This window comes from Nematolebias whitei, chromosome 10 (assembly GCF_014905685.2).
Source record: "Nematolebias whitei isolate Nwh7 chromosome 10, NemWhi1, whole genome shotgun sequence".
NCBI lineage: Eukaryota > Metazoa > Chordata > Actinopteri > Cyprinodontiformes > Rivulidae > Nematolebias > Nematolebias whitei.
Window position 1 is genome coordinate 27,164,349 of NC_056507.1, and position 22,407 is coordinate 27,186,755.

At 39.9% G+C, this 22,407-nt stretch overlaps 1 protein-coding gene across 1 annotated transcript in view; it reads right to left on the reverse strand.

Moving 5' to 3' along the window:
• Positions 1–2,002: 2,002 nt before the first annotated feature.
• Positions 2,003–22,407, reverse strand: part of tln2b (talin 2b) — a 127,353-nt gene continuing 106,948 nt past the window's right edge. Inside the window, exons 34-46 of the mRNA XM_037683674.1 lie at positions 21,654–21,837; positions 21,209–21,334; positions 17,127–17,243; positions 16,443–16,628; positions 15,848–15,955; positions 12,634–12,739; positions 11,697–11,702; positions 9,982–10,106; positions 8,121–8,246; positions 7,970–8,032; positions 5,688–5,870; positions 5,473–5,598; positions 2,003–3,161 (exon numbers count right to left, since the gene is read on the reverse strand). Of these exons, the coding sequence (XP_037539602.1) occupies positions 3,033–3,161; positions 5,473–5,598; positions 5,688–5,870; positions 7,970–8,032; positions 8,121–8,246; positions 9,982–10,106; positions 11,697–11,702; positions 12,634–12,739; positions 15,848–15,955; positions 16,443–16,628; positions 17,127–17,243; positions 21,209–21,334; positions 21,654–21,837 (1,585 nt within the window). The 3' untranslated portion in view covers positions 2,003–3,032. The remainder of the gene's footprint in view (positions 3,162–5,472; positions 5,599–5,687; positions 5,871–7,969; positions 8,033–8,120; positions 8,247–9,981; positions 10,107–11,696; positions 11,703–12,633; positions 12,740–15,847; positions 15,956–16,442; positions 16,629–17,126; positions 17,244–21,208; positions 21,335–21,653; positions 21,838–22,407) is intronic.

Genomic DNA, 22,407 nt, shown 5'->3' on the forward strand with positions numbered 1-22,407 from the left:
ATAAACATAAGTGTTCAAGTTTGTCTTATTTGTTTGACCCTTACTCTTTAGAAATGAGTCCATTTTCACAGACTTGTAATGGTGAAATGAGAATTCAAACAATGCAAACTCCCTTTCCTGACCAACACATCCAAATGGAGATCTCTCAATGTAATGTTTGCTTTGTGAAGAAAAAAAGGAGACAAAAGTGAAACCACAATGGCCATATTTGGTCCTAATCCTTCCACACAGACACCCAAACATCCACTGGACCCCTGACTGACTGTAAAGGACAACACTGACCTCTGCTGGCAAGAATGCAGAATAACTTCTGGAACTCAACTTTCCATCTTCAGACCTACAAAATAAAAGTAGTTGAGGCTTGTGACCCCAGTTAGAACTGGTTTATGTTACCTAATAAATAACTGAAAAATGCCAACACAAACACTTGCATGCAGCCATGAAATGTGTGCCACTGGGTGTATTTTCGTTTCCCTGTCTGTTAGCAAAATGCCTCCACGATTGATTGGATTTTAATGAAATCTTCAGAAAGTAATGATTGGATGGACATCAACAAGCCTTTAAAGTCATCCCAAAGTTATGCTGCCACAGCCAATCAACCTTAGCAATCTAAAAAAAATGTCTATACTTTGTCAAATTTAAATACAAAATAAAATTTGGCATTATAATAACTATTAATTATTGAAGGTAGATATATAATTAACACTTAAAGTTGCTTTATTCAAAACTGCTGCTACAGCGAATAAACATTTGTGACCATAAAAATGCCTCTAACTCTGTCAGTTTTACAGATATGGAGCTAAAATTGATGTGGTGATAGCTGAGAGTTCTTCATAATACATTCTCTGAATGCTAACACAATGAGCTTTATCTTTGTTTAAAACTAGTGGGGAATATGCATTACATTAAATAAATGCAGTGTTTTTAACCTTTATAACATATGACTAAAATGTTCCATTAGCAATTATCGCTTGGTGCTTCATGACCCTCAGAGAGATCCCGACTCCAACTTTGGCAATAAACAATGACGGGGTTTTACATGTTTGCTTTGTTTGACCTATAAGCTTATCTGGGATCAGATAATGAGTGAAAGTCACAACATTCACTGCTGAATCTGAGTAAAAAATATGCATTTAGAGAGGCATACTGTTGTCATAATTTTTTTAAAATTTCATTTAAATCAAAAACACAATTTAATAATGCTGGTTGTTTAAAACTCTTTATTTTGAATGAATACAAAAAATACTCTTGTGACCAGATAAATATAGTACATACAGCATCAAATCATGAAACGAACGCAGTCTTGTCAAAGAAAGCACAACACTGATTTAGAACAGACCGAGTAACTCTTTTTCATTCTTTTCTTTTTTTTTTTAAATACTCCAACAAATCAGTCAGACAGGATAGTTTAGATTAAGTATAACATTTAAATAATAAAAACCTTTTTATAGTGGTTAGACAATGCGACGAGGAAGTTAATCAGCTCATTGCAGAAGGGAGTTGAAGAATTTGAGTCAGTTTTCTCAGCTTCAGATACTAATTGCCATTTGCTCACTGTAGCCTAGTGTCTAAATCCTAAAGTATCCACACAGATGCCCTTTATATCAGCAGTATAACACCGACGGCAGGCAGGGCACCAGCCAAGGCATTATGCTATATGGCAACGAGGTTAGCTTTAACTCCCTCGATTAGATTGGCATAAAGTTTGATCCGGAGAGGACAAGGCCCTGCGAGCACTCTGATCTCCAGCTGCTGCAGGGCACACTCAGGTAAGGCACAATGAAGATCAGACACCGCTATGGACACACTGAAGAGACGAGCTGTGGACGTTTGAAAACTGATTATTATAGCAAAGAAAAAGAAAATAGTTTCTTCAGTTATAGCGTGAAGCCTTGTTCTTCTTTTCAGAGAACATTTCCTTTAAACTGCCGTCTACAGGACAAGAAATATGAGCAAACTCAGAGCATAATGTATTCTCATTACCAGTCCAGAGCCCGGGGCCCAAGATCATTACAGTACACACAACTCATTTTCTAACCAATAACGGGGCGCAGTTGCATTATGACGTCGTTAGAATATTCAGTGTAATGTCACAGTCGAATGTGAAACGACTTTACGAAGGCAGTGAGTGGTGGAAAACAACCAAATGTGAGCGTGCTCCTGTACATAAGAGCATAATGTGGCTGATGTTAGTGGAGCAGGGATTAAAACATAAAGACAAGAAAATAGAAAAAGTGTTCATTAATGCAACGATAATGCATATGACCAGCTTTGTGCATTCTGAAACTGGTGGGAGATTATTGTGTGAAATAATATACGAGCAGCAAGAGGTTTTTGGTCACAATTCATCCAGATCCTCTGGACAATAAAACATACGCTCTGCTTTTTAACTGATAATACACATGCTGAACTGAACTTCCCGTTTCGTGTTTGGCATCAACCTTTTCGTTTTTCAAATAAAACTCCTCGATTTGAAAATATTAGTTGGTTAAGCAGCATACACCAGGTTACCATTTGTGATATTCTGCTGGTTAGTATGGTTGACATTTGTTATGGTGCATGCAATCCAGAGGTGAAACGATTACTGCTTCTTACTTATGCTTTCAAGGATTTCACATTATCAACCCTAAATTGTAGATTTATCATCTCAATCTTCTTTGCTCCAACCCTATAACCATTACAGAACATTTTGTAATTATAGAGGAATGTTTCCATGAGTAATATCTTTGATTCATGCCTGTAACAGTCAGTACTGCTCATGATGCACTAATACTTATAAAGTAAAGATAAATTTAACCAAATAACTTGATCCAACTGTGTCAGACTGCAAACAATAACAACCTTCATATTAAAGTCTGAATGTCAATGACATTCACTGACAAACACACACATCACACACACTCACACAAATACACCACGGAGCACAGGCACTTGTTTTTTCTCACCAAACAGGCCTGTTTCAAGTGCTGTGTTTTCAATAGTCATGTCCGCGTAAAGCATAAGAGGGTCTTTGCTGAGGCACTCGGGCTCGGTCAGCCCTCGTCCTCCCTCAGTTCGCTGGGCAGGAACTTGTATTGCTGCTGTCGGATCTGAGCCAGCTTCTTCCGAGCGTCCTCCAGCTCGCGCTCCTTCCTCAGCATCTCTTCCTGAGCTGCGATGATCTGAGGAGAAGATCAAGAACAGGCGATGGAAACCGAGCCTTGCGCTTGCCGTTTCAAATTTCCTCAGACTACGTGTAAATAGGGCTCACATGAAAAAGATGATAATGCAGAAACTGGTTCATGCATTTAATGCTTCTGGGTTGATTTTTGTAATTCATTATTATCTGGACGCACAAAAAGAATGATCTGAAACATCTTTAGTTGAACTAAAACGCTGCTTCTGATGAGAGTTAGAGGGAGAGATCATGTTTCTTCAATTTTATCTTCTCTCCACTGGCTCCTGTACAATGTGCAGATTACAATTTAAAGTCTTACAGTAACACTAAAAACTCTGAACACCAGGCTTAACTTTATATTAAGGATCCTATTGCGCCATATTCTCCAAACAGAGCGCTTCACTCGCAGACTGCAGGATTACTTGTGGTTCCTAAAGTTTCTAAAAGTAGAATGAGAGGCAGAGCTTTCAGCAATCAGTCTCCTGTCTTGTCAACATGGAGCTCAGGATGCAGGATTGCAGCAAAATGAGCATTTAACTAAAGCTACTGGTAACTTTTACTAACTGGTAATTTGTAATGTACTGTATGAACTGAACTGAACTAATTCTGTAACATGTCAGTCCTCTTCCATGCAGCTTTTATTGCTGCCTGCTGGTCAGATAATATCATCAATTTTAAACCTTTTATTTAATGTTTTTACCATGAAAAGTTCTTGATGATCTATCATGGCCTATTTTGGTGTTTGAACAAGTTATCTACTAAACTTTCATTAGAAAGTTACAAAGTAACACAAAATAGCTCATCTAAGCAGTGAAGAGAAGAAACCTGTCTCTTCCCAGCAGTGATGACCCAGACCCCGGGCCTGTGGTCGGGGACTTCACTGAACGGTGAGTCTTCCTTGTTAAAGTTAAATGTTTCTAAGACAAAAGAGATGGTCATTGATTTTTAGAAAGACTCTTCGGTTGCAGCTCCTGTGGTCATTAACGGTGAAGCTGTCGAGGTGGTGCATCAACATAAATATCTGGGAACTGTTCTCGAAGACAAACTGACCTTTGACCCCCATGTGAACTCACTTTGTAAGAAGGTCTACCAGAGAATGTATTTTTATGGGAAGCTCTGTGGTTTTAATGTTGATTCAACTTTTATGAGAATGTTTTATTTATGTTTTATTGAGTCTCTCAACTTTTACCTTCATCTGTTGGTTTGGACTTATAACATGCAAAAACAGGAACAAACTCTCGGGGATTGTTGGGATGTGCAGCAAAACTGCTCTCATACTCCTACAGAACCTCACTGACCTACACAAGGTGAGGTCAGTGAACAAGGCCAGGCTTATTCTGGCAGATCCTGATCACTACTCCATGGTGAGTTCAGGTTGCTTCCATCTGGACGCAGGACAAGCAGACTAAAAAACACCTTCATCCCTGTAACGATCAGGCTTCTCATTGAACAATGATGATTTCTGTTCTGTTATTTTAATGTATGAATATCTTGTCTAGTATGGATATTTTGTGTGAATACAGACTGTGAAACAAATTACTACCCTTTGAGGATAATAAAGATTCTTGAACTTCTGCATGTTCAGTGTCATAAATTTATTGTCAATAAAGTTTGGTTGCTTTAAAAAACAACAAACTACAACTCTGATTGTTGCTTTTTTTTTTTTAACAAACTTTTAGGAGCAGAAAAAACCCAAAAACAAAACTGTGCACTTGTAACATTGTTCCCTTTCCTTATAGCTGCATTCGTTGAGCTTATTCTGATACAAAATACCAATATGTAGTTGTAATATCGTAAAAGCAATTTTGAACCAATAATAAAAAAAATAAATACATTTGAAATTTTATTTATCTCACATCTGTATAAAAAATGGTAGTGATATTGTGAAGTTGTTAAAGTGACAGTCAGGTGCCAGAATCCTGTCTGTTTGACGTGACAGTAGTGAGATAAAAGACGACAAGATGAAGCTTGAGAGGGGAACACAACCACAACACTAAACTAACAAAAGCGAGCGAGAAAGGAAAACAATTTCATTTTTTATTTTTGCTAAGATGAAAGAAAACCTCATTTTGTTTTAGCTGAAGGAGGCGTGGTATTTTGGAGCTGTTAACAAACCTGATCAACAGCTTTGCAACAGATCTGATGAGCTGTTTTTGTCTTATCTGCAGGAGCTCATCACAAATTCAGAGAAGCGACCGTGGCATTTCAGCATATCAGCAAGAAACACGAACACTCAGTAATGCTCAGCGGAAAAGGGCAATCCAAACTGTGGAAAAGCATTCGTGCTACAGCCTTCACAAGGATTTATTTTTCACCTGAGCAATGCCTCCAACGAATCTGGTCTTCACCAAAACGCTGTCATCCTCCGTCTTGTCAAAAGCTGCTTTCTGAGCTGCTTTGACCAGATTGTCTGATGCTCGCTTCACAGCGTTGCCAGCAGCCTTGGGGGAAAAATAAAAGAACATATTGAAAAAGTTAGCGTGCACACTGTTATTCACACAGCTGCAGTAAAGTTATGTTTCTGTGTCACCTGCAGTCTCCTCATGGCTTCAGAATTGTGGTCTGCCTTTACTTTGCAAGCTACCAGCAGCTGAGCCGTGGAGGCTGCGACCTGCTTGGCTGAAGAGATGAGCTTCTCCTCGCTGGCGTGGCCTTGCACCGACGCGTTAGCTGCTTCACACAGGTTACTGGTGGCCGCTGCTACCATACGCGCCTGCAGAAGAAACAGATTCGCTCAAGAACCCAGGCTGACGTCAACGGTGTGAACACGGATTCAGCATTAATACTATCCAGTTTGTTTGTGGCTCCTCAGACTGAAGAAGTCCTTTGGATGAAGGATGAAACGTCTCGGCAAAACAAAGAACCATCCAGATGACCTGACTGAACGTTGTTGGATTTGCACCTGGATTATTGAGCAAGCACTTTGGTGCATTAAAACTATTGTTTTCCTGTTTATAGTTTCTTCTTTATGTTTCTAATGTCTTCTGCACGCTGTGTCCTCGTTTTACTGTTCATGTGTCAAAAACATTCAGCTTCATTGAGAATAGTGGGCTATGACTTTTAGTATCTGTAACGGTTAGGCTTTTTGAATTATTTAGCCTTATTGACAAATACTGTATTTTTCAGACTATAAGGCACACTGGATTTATGCATTAAGCAAAACAAAACAGTCATACAAGTCAAACTTTATTCAACTCATTCACAATAACCACATAAAATCAGCTTGAGGTCAGTAAGCACAACCATAATTAATACATAAGATGCACTGGATTATAAGGCTCACTGTCGATTTTTGAAAAAATTAAAGGATTTTAAGTGTGCCTTATAGTCTAAAAAATATGGTACTTTCAGCATAGAGACATAAAAATAGGGGATGCATGATATTATTGACATGGTATTGGTGTCGGCCGATATTAGCGTTAAAGTTCAATACCGGACATTGGCCATTCTATCAAAATAACTCACCAACATAAAATACGCTGTTTTTGTATGACCCAGTGTACCCAGTGACAAGGATGCCTGCAGTGCCAGCACAATGTGATGATGTCACACGCGCCTACCTGATCTCAGGGTGGAGAGGAAAATTCAAAATGTCGGTGGTGTGAAAAAAAATTTTCGTTGAGGATGTCAGATTCTGAAGATTTTTGGACTACGCTGAGCCTCGCTACATCGTCCCCAGTCAGAGATATTTTTCTGACGTAACCTTACCCGAGTTACAAGCCAACATTTCTGACGCCATTGAGAAGCTAATAGCCGATGGCACTCGGGTGAGTTTTACCACAGACATTTGGACGTCAAGTGTTAGCCCCGTTAGCATGATTAGTCTTACAGCACAATGGATAGACAAAAACTTTGAACTTAAAACGTCTGTCCTTCATGCACAGGAGTGCAGAGGATCCCACACTGCAGCTATGAACCCAGAACAAACCTCCACAAGGGAGACAGCATCGCAGGTGACTAATGCTAATAAATAACCTGATGCATGCTCAATAATCCAGGTAGAAAAATCTAAAAAAGTTAAGTCTGGTCCTCTGGACATTCAAAAGACATTTGTTTTTTGAATGTCCAGAGGACCAGACTTAACTTTTTTAGACTAATAAATAACATTTAACACTTTTCATTTAATACAAGTTAAAGTGTTATGCATATAGCTGTTACAGAATACTTTGTATATGTCACCAGCTCTTACAGTTGTTACAATTTTTGTAGCAAATGAGTCTAAATAAGAAGCTATGTTCTGACAAAAGAAAGTATATTAAAAACATTGGTGTCGGTTATCGGCCAAAGATTTAACATATTGGCATATTGGATATCGGCCAAAAATCCAATATTGTGCATCCCTAATAAAAATGTCTTAAATTCCTGCATAAATATTCTTCTCTGAATAATACTTTTGCATACTGGCTCCATTTTGTGTTCTTATACTCCTTTTGCTTTTTAGCCACAGTCATGCTAATTAAAGCTTTTAGCTGCTGTTTAGCTAATTTGACCTTTTGGTTACAGTGTTGCTACATTTAGTTTTCATTTTAATTTATGGTTTGGCTCATTTTAGCTTTTAGCTACCATTTTGCCACATCTGACTTTAACTTGAAGTTTTGCTATATTTTAGCTTGTAGTGACTGACTTGCTCATTATACAATCTGTTCTACTTCTTTAAATTTTAAAGATTTAACGTAGTTAATTCACCCCCCGACACCCACCAAAAAAACAACAACTAAAGAAAAATACACAATGAAGTCATTCAGCACGCATTGCATTTTTGCATAAAATGCCATTTTTCTAGTTTCTGAAGTTTTAATAACAAAAACTTACAGCTGATATGAGACCCTGAGACCACTGGCCATCATCCACTGCATTGGCTACATTGGATCCCACCTGACGAAAGAATGTGAGGACAAATGCAAACATTTTATTGCAGTATTAAATGTCTTTTTGCCTATACATCTTAATGTGCAAGACAGACCTTCCCTTGTGCTACTAGTTCTCTCTGAGCGGCAGAGGCAGATTTTACTAACGCGCTGGTTGCTGCAGCGATGGACTTTGCTGCTTCTAGGATCTGCTCCTCAAAATCGAGCGTCTCGTCTGCCTGCTGGAGAAAACGACAAACTCTGTTTTAGTCTTAAAAAGATAGGGAAACAAAAAATATAAAGCTTGATCTGCAATAAAAGAACAAAAACATGGGTTAGAGCAAAAACGTCAGTCAAAATGTAGACCTTTCCCACAAAAAAACAAAACAAAAATGGTAAAGCCCTATTTAAGGTGACACAAAAAGCAGCATGTATATATAACGATGCACTTCCTCCCAGTCCTGAGCTGAGGAGATGCACACAGTTCAGGGAGGGAGGGGGTGGGGTTTGTAGGCGCCAGCTCAGGGACATTTAACAAATGACCACCTCTGCATCAGAAGTCGATAGGACGTGATTGACCACAGACCTCCATAAACACATAAGGCACACGTGGCTGGAGACAGGGCGGGACACTGTAGGAATATGTTTGATATATAGTTGGACTGAATAACAACCTAATATATCAAACATATCAGACAGAGCCCTGCACAGAAGGCTTCCAGGTCTACAATGGCTTACAGGGGTTGGGGGTTTTTGGTGGGGGGATGCGAGGAAACATGCTGGGACCAGGACAGCTGTTCACCCTTAAAGGGTGGGATATATGAAGGAGAAGAGAGCGGAGGGAGAAGAAAGTCCTAGCAGTTGTTGAGAAAATAAATAAAACTGAAACATTAGCTTGAAACTGTCAACCCCTTTATTCTGCTGGTTTTCCCCTCAGCAAAAACAATATTATCACGCTCTAACAATACCACACGTTCAAAAACATAAACTGATCTCGAATACTTTTTAGATTTGTGTATCACACAGTAAATTCAATCAGCTTTTAAGAATAACCAAATCTTAATTAGCAGAAGATTCGTTTTTTTATAGTCAAACATGAGATTTTTGTATATTTGCATCTCAAAAAAAACATGAATGCACTTCTCTGGCCTCTATAAATTGTAAACCTAACAATTTATTATCGAAATACGAAGGTTAAAACCTTCATTCTCCTAAATACCCACAAGGGGGCGCTACTGACATGTTAAAACACAAGAAAAAGGCTTTCACTGAATAATCTCCTTTCATAAACACAAATATGTCATATACACAGTCTGCAGCTGTGGAATTAGAGCATAAGACAGCTTTATATGATTTGTATTAAAAATAGGTCAAATCTATGTATGTTCATATCACACAGACAGAGGGCTGAGCTGATCACACAACGAGGGAAACAAACAGATAAACACAATCATGCAGAGCCCGTCACAAAAAACAAACTTGAACAGGAAAACTACATTTACATTGCAAAATCAGCGTCACTCCGATATAGCCTGCTGTTTTGAGTTTGATCTCTGGTGTCTATGGAGGTAAACAACTCTGGGTGCAGTTTCAAAATGATGAACGCCACGAGAGAACAAACGCAACATGTTCAATAAGACGGAGAGCCTCTCCTCCACAAAGGGTCAACAGTTCATCGCACTCCAAAGCTCGGTTCAGCAAAGCTTGACAGCACAGCTGTGTGATTGCAGCTCCTGGCAACACAACTCAAAATGTAGCTCAAGAAAATACCTTTGAAGAAAGTGAGCCGTCTGAGTCAACACACTCATTCTCTCCTTTCAGGATTTCAGGCTAGCAGCTTTGTTACTGCAAAATAAAAAATACGACTCCTACTTCAAAGTTCGAGTCTACAGATCACTGTCTGCTGCTTGATTACTAGCAGGGGGCTGTGTGCGTGGGTTTACGTGGGAGGGAAAGGTTGAGTGGGGCACTTATTACCTTGGGCTTGGCCCTGGGTTTGAGCTGCTCCAGTTTCTTGGCTGCAGCTTCAATGGAGGCTGCTGCTCCGAGGAGCTCGGTCTCTGCGACAAAGTTGGGGTCCTCGGGGTCCACGCACTCTGATCCTGGTAGGAGATCGAAGGCAGACGTGTTTTTATCTTTTTTTTCCCCCCAACTTGCATTTATAGAGCAGTCATAAATTGCCCGCAGCCTTTCATGTCAGAGTTTTAGACGCATCTTACATGAGAGAAATGACAAAGATGTTGAAAGAAAACCTTGGAAATATTATTTTATGCAGCATCATGAGGTGTAAGTGTGAACAACTCATCTATTACCACAGCAAATGGAAAACTGACGTGAGTTATAGCTATTTTTGGGTTGGCTAATTGGATATATTGAGTTAGGGTGACTCCAAAAAATTAATCAGCTGTAGATAAACATCCAGTCATTCCTTCGTAATGGTTTCAGTAAAATCCAGTGGTTCATGAAATATTTTGCTAACCGACAATTGAGGTTAACACATACAAGTAACAACAAAGTCCATGCTCAATAATCCAGGTTTAAAATCCAACATTTTTCAGTCAGGTCATCTGGACAGTTTCTTTTTTTGTGCTGAAACGTTTCGCCTTCAATCCGGAAGGCTTCATCAGTCAAGGAAACACACAACAAAACTGATTCTTCCTCTAACAACTTACTTCAAAGTGGAACAAACCAGTTCTGCTTGTGATTAGATGGTCTCGTTGGTACGCCCCTCCTCCATTGCTGGCCCTCTTCCTTGTTGACAGTCTTGTCATACAAGTAACGTTAAACATTAGCAAAACACAACAAGCAATCTGAGTATTTGTTGTGAGTCACTCTCAGCTACGACATTTTAACGCAATAGCTGTAAAATTCACTGAATTATAGCCATTATTGTGTATTCTAAGGTCAGATGGCTGTGGCAGCCATCTTGAATCAGACTGCCTCCAAAGGTTAATAAGTTGTGGATGAACATCTAATAATTATAATCTGCGTGACTGATTATAATTTGTCGCCCGCCTGCACCTTCAGGCAGCAGGTAATAAGGAAAACATTCTTGTAATGCCAACAAGGTTCAGTCAGGTCCTCTGGATGGTTTATTTTTTGTTGAGACGTTTCGTCCTTCATCCAAAGGACTTCATCAATTCGAGGAGCGACGACCAAACTGAATCCCACAAGCAGCACACTCACAGTGGGCCAAACTGTTTGCTGGTGATGAGATTATTTCTGGGGCTCGCCCTCTCCCCCGTCAACAACACGAGGAGTCAACAGGGGATTGATGAAGTATTGATCAGGACTGATGAAGTCCTTTGGATGAAGGACAAAATGTCTCAACAAAAATGAAATGATGAGATGACCTGATTGAACTTTGTTGGATTTTTTATCTGGATTATTGACCATGAACTTTGACACCCTTGTAATAGTTATTGTGTCGAAACTGCTCTCTTTCAAGAATGTGAGATGATTATATTTTCCTGCAACGTTCACATTTGAAAGATGACGTTCTTTTTAAAAAACAGATTGCTAAACGTTCATGAAACAAAGCTGTTCGTGGACAGGTTGGTAAAGCAGATGGAACAACGTTTTCATAGATTATGGAGAGATCTCTTCTTGCCCCCTCTGAGCCGTCTACCCTCTCTGACTCTGGTGAAAGGTGATCTGGGGGGTGGGGGGGGGACAAAACAAATCCCACTTACCTCCATCTGAAGCAGTGAGGAAAGAGGAGAGCAGAGAGAGAGAGAGAGAGAGAGAGAGGGAGAGCACATGGGACATTAGAGGGGTGAAGAGGATAGCCCCACTGTGTGTCGGGCTGTGCCCTGAAATCTAATTCTCATCCAAACACAATCTATTACTCCTGTCACATTCAGTACTGCAGCTTGGGGGAAACACTTGAGTGTGTGTTTGTACCGTAACCATCATAAAGAGCTTGATTTGAAACGCTGTGCATGACGGTCACTTTATGTTTTGATTTCAGGATTCCAAAGTGAATTTTACGACCCATCTTTATTAGCGGTGCAGACAGGTTTGGTGGCTGAGGCTCACTGGTGCAGTAATGTTATTCATGCACTGGGGGATTAGGACTCCTTTGACTAATCTCCAACTATTTATTTATTTTTGCATTATATCAAATTGAGTCAGCTCCAACTGAAACCCCCCACCCCCGTCCCCCACTTCAAGCTGAATTTATTCTGCAATTTCAGCTCTGCCACTTTCTCTCTGCTGCAACAACATCTCTCAGTCATCTTGAAATTAAAATCTGCTCATTATTTATTACCCCGTCACAACGCAGAGCCGAGCATTTGAGCACATGTGATGACTCATTTACTTTCTCAAAAATAATAATAATAATAATAAAAACAAACAAACAAATAAATCTAATAAAATACAACTGATTAATTTAGTTAACTTATTTGTCTACTGTTTGGTCCAGTCTTTGTAATAAAAAAAATAAAATCACTGGCACACAAGTGTTTGGACACAGTACAGAAGCTTTTGTAAAAAGTATGTTTAAAAATACAAAGACAGACGTTTGTTAGAGTGGGGGCACTGGCAATTAAAAGTCCAAGCTTAAATGTGGTTCTAAGTGTGTGATGATCAGTGTGTTGGTGTGTGTGTGTGTGTGTGTGGCGTCACCTTTCATGGCCTCAGCTGTTTGGACGAGCTCCGTCACACACGCCGCCACATGCTTGGAGTGCACAGCCAGCTGCTGCTTCTGCTCCGGCGCAGATCTCTGAAGCACCTGAAAACAAAAGAGTCCCGCATGGTGACTTGTACAAACACCAAGTGCTAAAGGGTCACGGCATGCCCAGGTACAGTAACCCTCCTGGGTAGGGGCAGGGATTATGAGGTTATTCATTAATGTTTTTAATGGTTGGATTTATAAAGTTTGACCCCTCGAGAAGAGGTTGTTTTTTTAATTCTAAAGCCTCTCCAGGCCACACACAAAAAAAATTATAATATTGAGATATAAATTGTAGTGAACATCCTGAAACCTTAAAAATAATTTAGAATTATACAGCTGTTGTGGAAGTATCTATTTTAAACACTTTCAAAATGTTATGGTGTCCACCACCTACTAAGACTTCAATAATAAAACCAATAATAAAAGCTGGAACGTTTAGGTGAGTTAGCATAAAGGTGACCTAAAAGCTAAGTTAATGTAACAGATGAGTTAGAAATAAAAGATGATACACAGCCAGATATGTTTCTGTTTTCACATACTGAAGAACAAACAACAAACAACAAACAACAAACAAAGAAAAATAAGGCTCTAGGATTAAGGCTAAAGAGGCTAAGCAAGGGGCTGAGATAAATTGGAGAAATGGACACAAAAAATGGATTCAAAAACAAATAAATAAACTCTATTAGGATGAAAATCAATGCATATACATCATTCCAGATTGTTCACTGTGTTTTAGTAGTTCATTAATTTATTAATTCAATTTCTATGTTTTGATAATTAAATATAGGGATAAAAAGACAAGTAATTAACACTAGAAACATGCTCAAAACGTCTTAACTCCAATCAAGAATGTAATTTAAAACTGCATTTATTTTTGCTACATAAATTGTACTAATGAGCAATAAAATAGTTTCATTAAATTTATAAACAACCAATAGCTTTTAAACCAATGTTCACAAAAAAACAAAAAAACAACCAGTAGTTCCTCGATACTTCGTGGTTCAACTTTCGCGGACTCGCAAATCGCGGTTTATCAACGCACAGTAACATATTTTTAAAAAACATTGTACAGGACACATGATTGTCATTTTTAATATTACTCACGAGATTGGGACAGTACTGGATACTGTACAGTAAAAAGCCAACGAAAAAATAAAATAATTCGGACAGGCACCACCATTTTGTAGTTTTCTCTCGGTAAGGGTGCATTCATGACTCATTCAAGAAGTCAGTCTCCCCACCATCATAGACATCTACACCTCTAGATGCAGAAAGAGGGCTACCTGCATCATGAAGGATGCCACTCACCCAGCACACACACTTTTTGCCCCACTCCCCTCAGGAAGGAGGTTAAGGAGCATTAAGTGTAGAACCACTAGACTGAGGAACAGCTTCTACCCTGAGGCTGTTAGACTCATGAATCTCTACCCAGAATAATCACTGTGAAAAACCATATCATGTTGCTGCTGATCTGTTTCATGTTGCTGCTGATCAGTTTCAATGTTGCTGCTTATCTGTTTCAATGTCGATGTGTTCATGCGTGCACATCTGCTCACACAGACTCATGTTCATGTTTGTGCTGATGTTCAATGTTTTATGTTATGAGTGCTTAGTGTATATTTAGTTGATGATTTTCTTAGTTCATATCTTAGATGTTATTACTGTTTTTCTTTTACATTTTATTGTTGGATGTAACTGGGACCCCGTGTACATAATTTCGCTCCACCACATGTACCACATGAGGTGCGAATGACAATAAAGAAACTCTGACTCTGACTCTGATTCACACCAGTCCCGTTAAGTCCGCTTTAATCGAACTCTGGTCCGTTTGCCTAGAAAATCCGGTTTGTTTGGGGAGGTGTGAATGCGCAATCAAATTCTGATGTGGACCAAAAAAGCGAACTCTGGTCCATCTAAAAACCTAGGTCTCGGTTTGGTTGAAGTGAACTCTAGCACGGTTCAAATGCAGTGTGAATGCAAGTTCCTCAGCGCAATGTGGATGCGAACTGCACCAGCTGAAAATGTAAACGTTCTGAATATTGGTCCCCAATAGAACCGAGTCTACCGGACTATCAGGTGTGAAAACAACCTAAGCCTACACTGTATCCCCATTCATAACGACTACATTTCCCAGAAGCCAACAGCGTCCCGCCCAGAAGTCCCATTCCATTCTGCTGAAATACTAGAGGGAAAGTTTTCATCTGATCAGAAAAAGTTTGGTGTTTATTACAGTGACTTCGACACCCAGTGGATGCAGAGAGCCGCACAGAACCTACCAAACCGGACCAGAACCGGAGTAGAACCAGACCTCCAGACCCAATGGTGAATCTTGTGAGCTGGTAGCCTGCCCACGAGGACTTCTGAGAGGGGACACGTGCCGTCGAAGGCCTGGCGCTCCATTCGGAGCTCACTGGGACTTTTTTCATCTCTCGGACTGCTCAATCGGACCATCAGTCCTGCTCCGGCCACCCGAAGTTCCCACCACCCCCAAACCCTTGAGCGCTTCGGTGCTCAAGGGTTGCACAGAACTGGAGCAGAACCAGCCCTCCAGACTCATTGGTGAATCTTCAGAGCTGGTAGTTGGTCCACGAGGATTTTCGAGCGGGACACATGCCGCCAAAAGTCCGGCACTCCATCCGGAGCCCACCAGAACTTTTTTCATGTTTTTCAACCGGTCGATGAAGACCTGCGAGCGGGCTGGTAAGTAAAATTTGTTAGCTACATACAAGTATGTTGTTAAAATTAGTAGGTTTAAGAGTTTAGAACATTGATTGTGGGCTTCGTTGCTGCAGGGTACATCTGAAGAAACAAACCGAGTCGGACCGGAACAGAGAGCTGTTGCTGTGTTCTGCAGAGCAGGTAAATAAAATGTTGTAGCTACATATACATTACAGTACCTTTGTTGTTAAAATGACATAGGTTTAAGAGTTTAGAACATTGCAAGAGTGTGGGAAGGGTTTCTAAAGCTTTAAAGTAAAGTAAAGTGGCCGGCTGCCCTGCATCTACCCCATCTCAGTCCCCTTAAAATATATAAATAATAAAATAAATATGATACATAAACACACACACACAGACGAGCTGTAACAACCTCGCTAAAACTTCGGCTACATGCATTAATCATTTTTTGTCTGTAATTTATGAGCCATGTGAATGGTTCAGCCCAACCTGCAGCACTTCCTCCAGCAGGCTGATGTATTTGGTGGCACATTCAGAGCTGTACTGCAAGGCCTTGCTTTTTAATTCCTCGCTCACTTCAGGATGATGTGCTGCTTGCTGTAAAGTTGAAAAAACAAAGATTAAACAGAGGTGAAAGGGGGCAATTAATTAAAAAAAATGGCACTGTTCTATGTAAAGCATACATTCTAACACCACTTTCCCTTATTGAAATAAAGAACTGTGTCGTGCAGGGTCTAGAAATGTTAATTATATGCATAGTGATATGAACTATCTAGCAATGATTGAAAATCTCTAGCTGATTAACGTTTTTTTTTTTTGTGCAGTTTTGATTTTAAAACCTAAACAGCCCAGTCATTCATCTGTTTTTCCCATCTTGTGAGCACTCTGCAGGAGCTGAAGGATGCTCTGACTGATGGTTCCTTGCGTGACTTTGAAAAGTGATGGAGTCACTACCTGCAGCAGCATCCACAAAACAAACTTGACTCCACATTATCTGCTCTCAGCAGGCTGCGCTCTCACGTTCCCTGGCAGCCCCGCAGTGTCTGTGGAAGGCCTGTGTTGGCAGGGAGGTGTGGATTAGCACCTTGCAGGTAGTCAGCATATCAGAGATGGCTTTGCGGCTCAGGTTGGCTGTGGCGATCACGTCCTCCTGCTGAGCGGAGTTGCCTGCTGCCACCGCCTTGGCTGTTGCTATGGTGATGCTTTTTGTCTTGCGGATGAACTCCTCGGGTGAAGTGGACTTGTCTGGGACGTCCTTGGACTGGAACACCTGACATGAAAATGACCCACAAACACAGCTGGTTGGATAAAGATGTGCACCTGAGAGAGGTTGCACAAACAGGAACAGCAGACTCTAAATTTAAATAAAACGTAAGTTGTAATCTAATTAGATTAACGTTGTTAGGCTTGGCTTGGGCTGCAGGTCTTGGTTAAGCCTCCTTTCAGGCTGGAGGTCCTCTGATAGGGATTAGCAATAAATTACACAAAAACAAGCTCTTGAAATCTTCATTTCTTACTCCGGCTGTGCCTGCTACCCAAACCCTGATAAGAGCTTGTGGGAAACCTGCAGGAGCCACTGGAGATGCACGAGGAACAGAGCTAAACGATAATAATGAGAACAGAACAAAAAGTTCCCCTGTGTTGTTTTAGAATAATAGACACAGATATCCCTGAACCTTTATGAGCCAACTTTGTGCAGAGGCTGCACCTCATAGTTTAACTCTCAACGGACCAGAAAGAAATGGCTCGGTCTGTTAGCAGCACTTACTGTCAGCTCCTGCTTGATGAACTCTATGGTGGCCTCCAGCGCCCTCGTCCCACGAGTGGCTTCATCCTCCACTGCCTTCACTGTCTTTAGAAGAGACGTCACGTTGGTCACCATGACCTGTCAACAATGAGAGCAATACTGAGGCTTGAACCCAAACCAGGAGGTAGAGCTTCTCGTCTTTGGAGGGAAAAAAAAAATCAAATTTTTGAGTCTTTTACTGCAAAGTCTATTGTTAAAGATGCTGTGAATAAAAATGTGAAATTCTACAAGAACAGAGGACAGAGGGGTACATTTCTAATAAAAACAGGGTGACTCAATGCTGGGAAACAGTTTATTTACTGACTCCGAATATATAAAAAAGGCAAACTGTTTAAGTTTTACTGACTCATTGTGATACATTTTGCTGTCTGTGTCACTGCCAGTAAACTGGGTGCATGCTTGGGTTTGTAATTTGAGAAACACGATCGCCTGGACTTTGATGGAGGTCACCATATGTTGGTGGAACAGAAACAATCTGTCAACATGAGGACATCCATGGGTGGCCCTAAATCCATTTAGATGAGAAAACGCATACACAAAAAACTTGTGCAACAGCTAAATATGGTGGTTTGATTGTTTCATAAGTTGCTAAATATCCTACACTTGCTAATAAAATTTGATCCAATTTTCAAGGCAAAGTTCTACAGAGTTTTTTTTTAGAGGTATATGATGGTCTGTTGCTAATAAAGCATTGCTCTTGATTTATTCCGTTCTGTGAACACAGCTGCACAAAGGTTACACACAAAAGAGCTCTGAGCTGTGGCTTTAGTTACTCAGCAGCTGGCAGATGTGGCGGTGATCAGAAGATCAGAGTTAGATAACTTTTCACCTTCATCCATTGGACATCTTTCCTCTGATCAAAGGTGTGCTACGAAGTTTGTGCAAAACTCTAAACATCAACTAAAATCTACCATTTGACATTCATTTATCAAAGCTCACGCTACGATAGATGAAGCTTTGTCTCTAGTTACCCATGTCCCAGGAGAAATTTGATAGTCAGCTTGTATTTGAGGCCAAATGGGGGAGTCAGATTCAGATAAGCCACAATTGTTGATTTTCTTCAGGCAGACTGTTTTTCCTCGTCAGCCTTGAGTCTTGCTGGAACTTTCCTGGTCCAAAATGGCCAAATCTATGGGCATTTCACTCCACTGATCTGTGTTATGAGCCTTCCTCATGGTTGATCCCAACATGCTGGCGAGTCCTTGAAGCCGAAAGGTGGCCTGCGATTCTCACAAATCACCTCCATCTTACGGTTTAGCTCGTAGATCAGCTGATTTTGAGTCCTCATAGCATAAACCAAACCTTCACACAGGCTCGGAAGCTTTGCCGTGACCGAAACTGCTGCCGATGGCTTCTTCAAAAGTTGATAAAACATAGCCCTGCCGATGTCAAACAGCAGAAACCCTGCTATGGGGGAGTGGTGGTGCAGAGGTTAGAAGATGGGCTTGTGATCGGAAAGTCGCAAGTTCACCTCCCGGTACCATCAACATCAAAATGTGGGTGGAAAAGGTGAAACACCTACACCTCCCTCCACCCTCATTCACCCCACTCTGGGCCCCTGAGCAAGGCCCTTAACCCTCACCATCTACTCCCTAAACAGGTCCCTCTTGAAAATGAGTTCTCGTGGCTCAATGAGACTACCTGGATAAACAAAGGGTAAATGAAAAAAAAAAAAAATGAAATAAAGGTCTGTCCTCCTGAGACAGAACTGAGAGACACATCAGCTGCCAAACTCCCCATGGATCTCTGCTGTACCCCGCAGCGTGAGTCTCAGCCAGACAAGAGGGTTCTCCAGGACCCTGTCGTTTTGTTGAAAAGATTTTGTCGATCGCATTGAAAGTCCAGCTCACCAAATCCATAATAGTATTTTTCGCATAAGCATTGCTTAGCTTAAAATTAATTTAAAATATTAGCTCTAAATTAGCTTTGAAGCAATTGTTGCGATCTTTTAAAACTTGGTTCTGTGATATTATCTGACCAGTTGTAACACACTCTTTGAATGACTTCAAAATGTTAAAGAAACCAACTTTTATTCTGACCAGATTGATGAGCTAACAGCTGGTCTAAGCTAAATTCAATTCAGTTTATTTATATAGCGCCAAGTCACAACAGAAGTCATCTCAGGGAAAGTGGATTGCCCTTAAAACAACTTGTTGCATTTTGATCCACCCTTCCCACACAACTATGTTTTAAGCCCTTACAGCTTTGTATTACAGTGTACGCATAACCTGCTATGAATTGTTTGCGATTGAGGTTGTTTTAAAGTGGCCTGGGTCTTGGCCTCACTTTGTTCAGGTGTTAACTCATCAGTCTGGTCAGAATAAACTGTGTTCCTCCAAACGGAGGTTGGTTAGAGCTCTAGCTCTGACTAATAAGGTGCTATTGTTCAAAACCTTTGTACAGAACTATAATTTAGAGCATTGCCATAAAAGTGGTCATTACGCACTTCTATTGTGAAAAATACACTGATGATGTGCCACATACTTCAGAAGTAAAGAACAAACTTGTGTAATGAAACGCTGAATATATAAGAAAAAAATACAGAAAAAAACTGTACGTTTGTAATGAGGCATGAGAAAATACACGGGAAATTTGTTGAAAATGTTAAACTTCTAAGTCGACTGTATTTGAACACTCAGTGTTCAACCAATGGGCAATTTATTGGCTGTTGTTTCTAATGTGACGTGAGCAGTAGAGCTCAAAACCTGCACTAAATGAGAGGTACCTAAAAATCACTTTATTTCCAGCCAATGAAACATGAAATTAACATAACTTGAGATTTGTCTGTGATGAGTACAAATAGGTTTGTCATTTGCGTTTTATTTGAGGTAATATCAGCCGAGTAAAACAAACTGGAGCCAAGTTTGAACGTTTTCTGCATCATTTATTTTTGCATTTAATAAAATTTATGTATGTGAAGTTGTGTGATGCACTTGTAGGGCTATAAACGCACGACTTCTGTATTTCCCCAGCTGCTCAACTGGGAAACATTGTTGCTCAACGAAATGATCACCAGGAGAACTTTAAATTTTATATCCAATATATCTTAATTTATCCAGTGTTTAAATTCCAAAAATCTGAATTTTCTGCTGCACTGTACATGTTCAGCATAGTTTTTTTTTAAAGAGATCTAACAAAAATAAATAAAAAAAATCTGCTTTATGCTTAGCATTTGCATTCATCTTGACAGCAAATATACAGACTTTGCCTGATTTTGTTAAATTATTGGCCCAACATGTATCACTTATATTTTTTACATAGTTTTTAGACTATTTATATATAGATATATAATGTTAAATATTTTACAAAGTAGTACCGTTGTTTCTGTGTTAAGGATGAATAAGTGTGGCGGCCATCTTGAATTGCATTGACTCCAAATTTAACCAGATGTAGATCTACCTTCTGAGACACCTATGAGATTTTTTTCCAACAGATCCAGCCGAGGCAAACAAACAAATACATGCACACACTCACAAACACACAAAAATAGGCAATCGCCTTACACAGCAGTTTTACAAAAAATATTTTTTAGTAAAATCTGATACATAAACTTGCATATGCATATCGATGAACTTAGAAACTCAGAAAGTACTGGTACTTAACAAAAAAAAAAAAGAAAGAAACTTGAGCTACCTTATTTTTTAAAAATTGTTAATAAAAACCTTAAGTAGGTCTTGATATTTGACTAGACAAAAATAACAATAAAAACTCTGCCCTGCTACAGTTTCCCAAAGTGACACTCCTGAACATCTTGTTATAGATAGCTCTCAGTAAGGCACACAAATCCTCTTTTTCACATTGACAAATATGTGTACATCTCAGTGACAGCTCTGGTTCTACAGATATGAGGTAAAAATACAGCAAAGACCCAGATAAGAGCCGTCATAGGTTCATTGTAAAAAAAAAAAAAAAAAAAAAAAAAAGGCTTAGCATTGTGCTCCCTGATACATCAGACCAAACATTTGCAGAATACATATCTGCAGTCTCAATCCACTTATAAAAAAGACACAGCAGTAGTCTGTTTTAGCGGTTCGTTCCTTTACCTTGGCAGCGCTCTTCAGCTGATACATGGACGGGTCATCGGCAGCTTTGCCTGCAGCACATTTGGTGGCACCAATGAGTTCAGCCAAAGCTTTGGCCACATCCCGGACGGCATTTATTAGAACCACCTGAGGAGATGGAGTTGGAATCAATACAGCACAATGGTCGGAGTGTAGGCTTATCAGTTGTGCCTCAGGGAGAGGATTTAGCACTTATCACTCGCAGCTAGTCATGATACTTCAGGCTTAGAGAAGAGCAAAGATGGAGATATGAACTCAGGGGAAAGAAGTGATGCAGTGATGAAAATGGACTTCTAAAAAGAACATTTGAACAACCAGGTAAAAGCTTTGTTGACCAAAACTGCACTTCCAGAACAAAACCTGTTTTTATGACATTTTAAATGATGTGATCGTACAAGACACTCATTTATGTAAATGTTTTTATCACCTGAGTTTCGGGGTCATCAGAGCCCATGCTTGTTGCTCCCAGTTTGACCACCTCTGTAAGCTGGGTGATGGTTTTGGCAGAGGAGTGGGCAGCCTGGGCGAGTTTCTCCTGGCTGGATGCAGCTCCCGCAACCAGCAGCTTGGTGTCCTCCACCAGCGCCTTGGCCGTCTTCAGGATGCTTTCCCTGATGGACAGGACAACATTTCGTGACAATCTGCTCCATAGTCATACTAAAGCAGGAAGTTGATCTGACTCTGAACAAAATGTTTTGTACAGACAATTTTTAATTCAATCTTTGAAGTGTATAATTGTGTAAATGCTTATTCAGAATAGTTTAACTGTTTTTTATTTTTTCCTGGCTACAATTTTGCAGTTGTACTACTTCTTCATAGTTTGCGCCAATTTATCCATTATTAATATCAAAATGTTTAGCTCATTCAGGAGATGGGTGCCACGACTTTCAATTTTGTAATGATTTTTGTAACTCTGAATATTTAACTTTATTTACAAATATTTCTATAATATAGAAATACACTAAAAGTTCTTCAGTTCCTTCAAAATTTTGTTCTCTTGGGAATCTGATTCAGTATATTTGTTGTAGTTTTGTTTTATTTTGCTACTTTTAGTTTTTAACTACTCCTCTTCTACTTTCAGGTCACCCTTTTGTTAGGTGTAGTTTTTAGCTAACATTTTGTTGCTCTGTTAAGCTACATCTAGTTTGTAGATAGTCTTTGCTACTTTTAGCTCCTAGCTA